Source organism: Otolemur garnettii, unplaced genomic scaffold, assembly GCF_000181295.1.
Source record: "Otolemur garnettii isolate 467f Iridium unplaced genomic scaffold, OtoGar3 scaffold00018, whole genome shotgun sequence".
Classification (NCBI taxonomy): domain Eukaryota; kingdom Metazoa; phylum Chordata; class Mammalia; order Primates; family Galagidae; genus Otolemur; species Otolemur garnettii.
In genome coordinates this window covers 5,300,937-5,307,236 of record NW_003852413.1, presented here as the reverse complement: position 1 = coordinate 5,307,236, position 6,300 = coordinate 5,300,937, and the positions used below count along the sequence as shown (strand labels likewise).

At 52.4% G+C, this 6,300-nt stretch overlaps 1 protein-coding gene across 1 annotated transcript in view; it reads right to left on the bottom strand.

Annotated features, from left to right (window-relative positions):
- Positions 1–923: 923 nt before the first annotated feature.
- ST6GALNAC1 (ST6 N-acetylgalactosaminide alpha-2,6-sialyltransferase 1) overlaps positions 924–6,300 on the bottom strand; it is a 21,948-nt gene continuing 16,571 nt past the window's right edge. Inside the window, exons 2-10 of the mRNA XM_023511188.1 lie at positions 4,547–4,960; positions 4,108–4,273; positions 3,139–3,307; positions 2,822–2,993; positions 2,468–2,606; positions 2,127–2,230; positions 1,846–1,938; positions 1,664–1,763; positions 924–1,449 (exon numbers count right to left, since the gene is read on the bottom strand). Of these exons, the coding sequence (XP_023366956.1) occupies positions 1,258–1,449; positions 1,664–1,763; positions 1,846–1,938; positions 2,127–2,230; positions 2,468–2,606; positions 2,822–2,993; positions 3,139–3,307; positions 4,108–4,273; positions 4,547–4,960 (1,549 nt within the window). The 3' untranslated portion in view covers positions 924–1,257. The remainder of the gene's footprint in view (positions 1,450–1,663; positions 1,764–1,845; positions 1,939–2,126; positions 2,231–2,467; positions 2,607–2,821; positions 2,994–3,138; positions 3,308–4,107; positions 4,274–4,546; positions 4,961–6,300) is intronic.

The following is a 6,300-nucleotide window of genomic DNA, read 5'->3' as shown; positions in this document are numbered from 1 at the left end:
CTGGGAAGTGGAGATGGGAGGACCCCTTGAGACCAGGAGTTCAAGACCCGGTCTCTACTAAAAATACAAAAATTAGCCTGCTTTGTGGTGGGCTCCTGTAGTGCTAGGTACTCAGGGGGCTGAGATAGGAGGATCATTTGAGCCCAGGAGTTTGAGTTTGCTGTAAGATAGTCCGAGGCCATGGCACTCTAGATTGGGCAACAGAGTGTGACTCTGTCTCAATAATAATAATAATAAAATAAATAGCAGATAAAATGAATATATGTCAAAGATTTGACTCATTAATTATAGGAATAATATAGACACACATATAGGTAATCAGGAATATGAAAAAGAATTTGCTAATAGGTACAAAACTGGTCATTATCCACAAGGTAATAATTAACTGTTTCTTCCTTGTACAAAATGTATTTGCATCTCTATGGACAAGGATCACTTATATTACTACCCATTTTCCACAATGCACAGAGTTATCAAATAGTTTAAACACAAGAGCAGACCCTTCTAGAATCAGACACCCTGAAAGGGTCCTCTAGCTGATCTGTAATGAAATTAGGTAACACCTTCAAGTTTTCACAGCTTCTAAACAAAAGATCTGGAATTCAAATCAGATCTATATGTCTCTATAAGTTATGGCTCCTTCCTCTGTACCAGGTAGCTTTTGTTTTTTGTTTTTTGTTTTTTGAGACAGAGTCTCACTTTGTCGCCCTCAGTAGAGTGCTGTGGCTTCACAGCTCACAGTAACCTCAGACTCTTGGGCTCAAACGATCCTCTTGCCTCAGCCTCCCAGGTAGCTGGAACTACAGGCACCTGCCACAATGACCAGCTATTTTTGGAGACTGGGTCTTGCCCTGGCTCAGGCTGGTCTCAAACCGGTGAGCTCAGGCAATCCACCCACCTCAATTTCCCAGAGTGCTGGGATGAGCCATGGGGCCTGGCTCGGTATCCAGAAACTTTTGGACAGGAAAATGCTTTCCAGCAGAAATTGTGGTGTTGACCACTAATCATCCCATTTGGTTGAAAATCCCTGGTCTTGGGAATCTCCTTCAGAATGTACAGCAACATTCTGAAGAACTTGTAAACCATGAACAATCATTTGCCATCTTGAGAGAGTCATGTCCTCTTTTCGAGTGTTCCCCCCAAGCTTTCAAAGGGGTTGGACACTGGACGGAGCCTGGAGAAACACTAAAAGAGTCTCAAGACTAGGACTGCGCTGTGCCTTGGACGTGGGGAAGAGATGCCTCCGGCCAGCCCCAGTCAGTTCTTTGCTCCAGCAATTTCTGGCCGCTGGTACAGCCGGATTATACCTTCATCATGTAGCCGTTTCCAGACGTCTCGCTCTAATTTGAAGTCATGGTTTATGTAAAAGATCAGTTTTTTCCATGACTTATCATAGTAGTGATCAGAAAAGCGCTCGTGCCCCTCTGTGATGAAGCCGTAGGCACTGACCTGCGTAAAGAAGGGAGGAAGAAATAGGCCTGGAGGTGCTGCCTCCTGGGTTCAGCTCGTGGGCTAACTCTGGGGGTGGGGAGGATCTGTTTGTCTTGTTTCCATCTCTAGGGGTCTGGGAGCAGGTCTCCCAGGTGCACACACATGCACGGACACACACTCACTGTCCTGGGCTGCCTCTCCTGGTGTTTCTGCTCCTGAAGTACAGCCCTACCTGGTCACAGAGGTGGAGGGCGGTGAGCAGCAGCAGGGCCCCAGTGGTGGGGCGGTATATTCTCCAGTGGACACCGTTTAGGGTCTTAGACCTCAGAAACCTATGAAATGCCCCAGACCCCAACTGTCAGGATCCACAGGGATGACAGGCACCTGGGCCCTCCGCATGCTTTCTGCTCTCACCTGTTCTTCATGTACCGGAGAAAGTCTGGATGCAGCAATAGGTATCTGTCCAATCGAAAGGCTTTCTGAAACGCTTCCTGGGGCCGCCCGTACCTGTGGTCAGGAATGGGTCATTTGGGTTCAGTTCACCTGCCCACCACGTGGCGTGGGCCATGTCAGGGTTGTGGATGTGACTCCACCTCCAGGGGAAGGCTAAAGCTGTCCCCACCTGCCCAACCCTCCATAGCCACACAGTGCACAGCTCAGCATGGGGTAAGGAAGTAGGGGAGGGCAATGGATACTTAAACCAGTAAAGAGTTTTTGTCTTCACGGTCTGATTCAGAAGCAGTGCTTCCAGCCACTCATAATCCCGGGTGCCTTCCAGGAAATGCAGGTAGTGGATGTCCTGGGGACCAAGGACAGCGGGTGGTCATAGAGCCCTGCCTCAGGCTCTGACTGCAGACTGCCCACTTGCTCTGGTCTTGGCCAGGTCTGGCTTCCTCCCTGTTCTTTCCCCTTATATGAAGGGCACTATACCAACCACAGACCCCACCCAGACACAAGATTCTCATCTCCCTTTCCTGCCTGCGTGCTTCCTTATCCAGACTCTGGGTGTGGGCAGGCTCCCTTCCTCCTTGCTCACCTTCCCCACAGGCACACTCTGGAAACCCCGCTTGCCCAAGGCGAGAAGTGACTGGGTGACAGAGAAAGCAGTAAAGCCGTAGAAAGATGTCCGGGTACCCACATCCTGCTCGTAGCCTTTAATGAGAGCCCCACTTAGTCTGTGCAGAAAAAAATCATTTGGAGCAGGTGAGTGGAGCAGGGAGCTGGTGTAGGTGGAGAAGGAGAGGAAGGAGAAAGGGAGGCAGCTGGTGGATGCTGCAATTCTCAGGAGCGCCCAGGAATTCCACATTCCATGCCACATTGGTTCTCTCAGAAGAGCCCTTATCTGCAGGGGAGGGCAAGACAAGAGAGGGGACTCAGAGTAGCCACTCACCGGAACACGTAGTCATGCCTGTCTATCTCCTGGCCCACGTGGGAGTTGTTCAGGATGCCCCCATTGCCCACCACGGCACAAGTGGTGCACCGGGAGCTCCCAGGGGGGAGGCGGGCCAGGAGCAGCTGCTGCTGGTGCACGGGAGGGAAGCGTGTCACCACCTTCTGCACCACTGCAACAAGGGGGGCTCCACTCAGAGCCCTGGAAGGGACAGGAGTCCAGCCCATCATCTCTTCCAGGTCTGGCGGACCAGAGACAGAAGGCCCACTGCCCGCTGCCCTTGCCCACAGCGCACGCGGCAGCGGGTGAGTACTCACAGGAGTGATTGAGCTCCATGAAGCCAAAGGGTGGGGCAAAGTGTTCCAGGCGCTCCCACTCCCTCTGGTTGAAGCGGCTGGAGTCCAGGAAGAGGGTGAGGTTGGGCAGAAAGAGATTCCGGAGCCATGGTGACTTGGAGGCTTTGACCTTCACAGAATCTGTGCAGGTCTATGGGCAGGAGGACTAGGTCAGGTGGGTGGGGGGAGGCTATAGGCCAGGGCCGAGCCTCACAGTGGGGAAGCACTGTCTCTGCTGCCTCTGCCATCCCAGTCCCCTTCCATCATCGAGGCCCACTGTGGTCCCAAGGTCTCCCGGGCAATGGACGTTCTGGGCCCTCAACATATGTGCCTTTGCCAGTGTGAGAAGAACCACACCTCGAGTGCCCCATGTGTCCAGCATATGATTGTGTGTGTGTATGAGAGAGAGAGAGAGAACAGCACATCTTGAATCCTGCCCTCTGTGCAAGGACATAGGATGACAGCTGGGGGATATGGTTAAGTCCAGATTGTTTTCTTAGGGTTGGAAGAGAGTGCAGTTTGCACATTGGCCTTGTAGGAGAGACAGGCTCAGCTGGGGATGGGGTGTGAGACTGGGGTGCCTGTTAGTCCCAAGCCCTCCCCCTGCTGGAGGATGAGAATTTGGGTAGCAGGCCCCAGAGCAGGTCACGCCCTCTCACCCTCACACTGGTGAGCCCCCAGGCCTCCCTTAGGTTCCGAGGAGGCCCTTCCTTACCCACTCCTTTCCCACTGTCCAAACCAGGACTCTGGGGTCTGCTTCTCTCTCTCCCCTATCAAGGCCATCACAGGAAGGGTGGTTGGGACAGGAGAAGGGCAGGACTGAGCTCCGGACAGGACAAGGCCAAGCCTAAACCGCCCACTGCCGGAGACACTGAGAGGGTGAGGGAGGGCTGCCTCCCGGAAGGGGCTGCAGAGCAGGAGCCGGAAGGGACAGGGGTGTGGAGAACTCACCGTCTGGAGGCCCCCCTCCTCTAAACTGTATTTTTCCTCAAAATCCCACTGAGGTTCAGCCTTGAAGTTGGCGGCCTTCAGCTCTTGTCTCCGGGCTTTCTGTGTGGTGTGGCTATGGAGTGGGGCAGTGGGTGGGGTGGTCTGAGCCTTCTCCTCCTTGGGTGGGGCAGGTGCGGTGGCCTGAGCCTTCTCCTCCTTGAGTGGGGCAGGTAGGGTGGCCTGAGCCTTCTCCTCCTTGGGCGGGATAGGTGGGGTGGCCTGAGCCTTCTCCTCCTTGGGTGGGGCAGGTGGGGTGGCCTGAACTGCCTTCTCCTTGGGTGGGATAGGTGGGGTGGCCTGAGCCATCTTCTCCTTGGGTGGGGCAGGTGGGGTGGCCTGAACTGCCTTCTCCTTGGGCAGGATAGGTGGGGTGGCCTGAGCCGTCTTCTCCTTTGGTAAGATAGCTGCTGTGGTCACTTCTCTCTGTCCCTTCATTGGCACTGCGCCCACTGTGGTCAGCAGCACGTCCTGCCTTTCTGGAGAGGCTGTCTTTGCAGTGGTGACTGCTTTGCCTTGAGCCAACACTGGCTTTGTAGCCATCGGCTTCCTGGTCTGGCCCTCCCTTCCTCTGGTCATCTCTGTGCCCCAGCTCTTCAGTAATGGAACTTCTGTTCCCAAGTCTGGACCTCTGGGTGTGGCTTTCTCTTTTTCCTGCCTCTTTGGTAATGCCACCTGTGGGGTGCTGGCCACGTGGCCCCACTCCGTCGGTGGATCCTTGTTGGGCTCCGTCCTCCTTCCTATGGTGCGCGCCTGGGACACAGCCACTTGTAGTAACTCTGGAGCTCTCATTTTAATGTTCTGTATAGACTGATACCTAGGGACACCGATAACGTTTGATGAAGGCTAAAGATTGTAGAAACAGTCAGAAGCATATCTAGCATTTAATCCCGCCTTCCAGGGAAAGCACATCACCATTTACTACCCCAAATTGCTCTGTATCCTTTGTCAATGGGTCTGGAAACTCACCTCTGCCCAACGAAGCAAACTTGGCAAAGCAGGGAACTTGGGGATTAGGGACTAGATGCCAAGACCGGAGTGGAGATGTTTCCCCAGTGCTGCCCCGCAGCCCCTGTGCTCACTCCAGGGCCCCGAGTGCCTGGCTATTCTGGATTGTGCGTTCTAAGAATGAGTTTGTGTGACCCTGGTCTTGTCTCCTGATATTTGCGTGATTCACTTATTTATTTATTTATTTATTTATTTTTGAGACAGTCTCACTTTGTCACCTTTGGTAGAGTGCCATGACATCATAACTCACAACAACCTCAAACTCCTGCGCTTAAGCGATCTTCTTGTCTCAGCCTCCCCAGTAGCTGGAACTACAGGCGCCCACCACAACACCCAGCTAATTTTCTAGTTTAGTAGAGATGGGGGGAAGTGTAGAGAGTGTCTCACTCTTGCTTAGGCTGATCTTGAACTCCTGAGCTCAAGCAATCCACCCGCCTTGGCCTCCCAGAGTGCTGGGTTTATACCGTGTCCCACCTGGTGACTTTTATTGTTCTTGATATGAAGCATAGGTAAACAAGGTAATCTCATTTGCAAGGAAGTGGAAGAGCCACATTGATGTGAGAGCCAGGGCTGCTGACTTTGGCTTTGAAAGGTCTGCCTGAAAGATTAAACACTACCATGAGTCAAACCTTGCTTAAAAACAAACTCTTGTTTGTTGGCACCATTAGTAAAGAATGTATATATTCAACAAATATTTGTGGAGAGCCCACTCTGTTCAGCTCGTCTCATGTTACATGCTGGAGATCACAGATGAAAGGCGCGTTCCCAGGAGGAGCAAGTCCCCGCTGCCTGGGAGCATGAAAGAAGGGGTTCTGTCTGCACCCCCCAGGAGTGAGGAAGGCTTCCAGGAGGAGCTTCCTCCCCACAGATTGATTAGTAGCAGGGCCAGAGTATGACTGGCATCATGCATTGCATTCCAGAGTTGATGTCATCATGTGTCCACTTATTAAGAAAGATCTATGGAAGAATTTCAAGTGGGAAGATAGTGGTTGTGGGGTGGAGGGGCACGACCTGGTGTCCATCCTAGAGCATTTTCTCCAGTAGTAGTAAAAGACAGATTTAGGATAGCTGGTCTCACTCCTGGCACTCAAGGTTTTTAGCTCCTGGGATTATACTTATATCTTTTTCTTCCTTTTTTTTTTTTTTTTT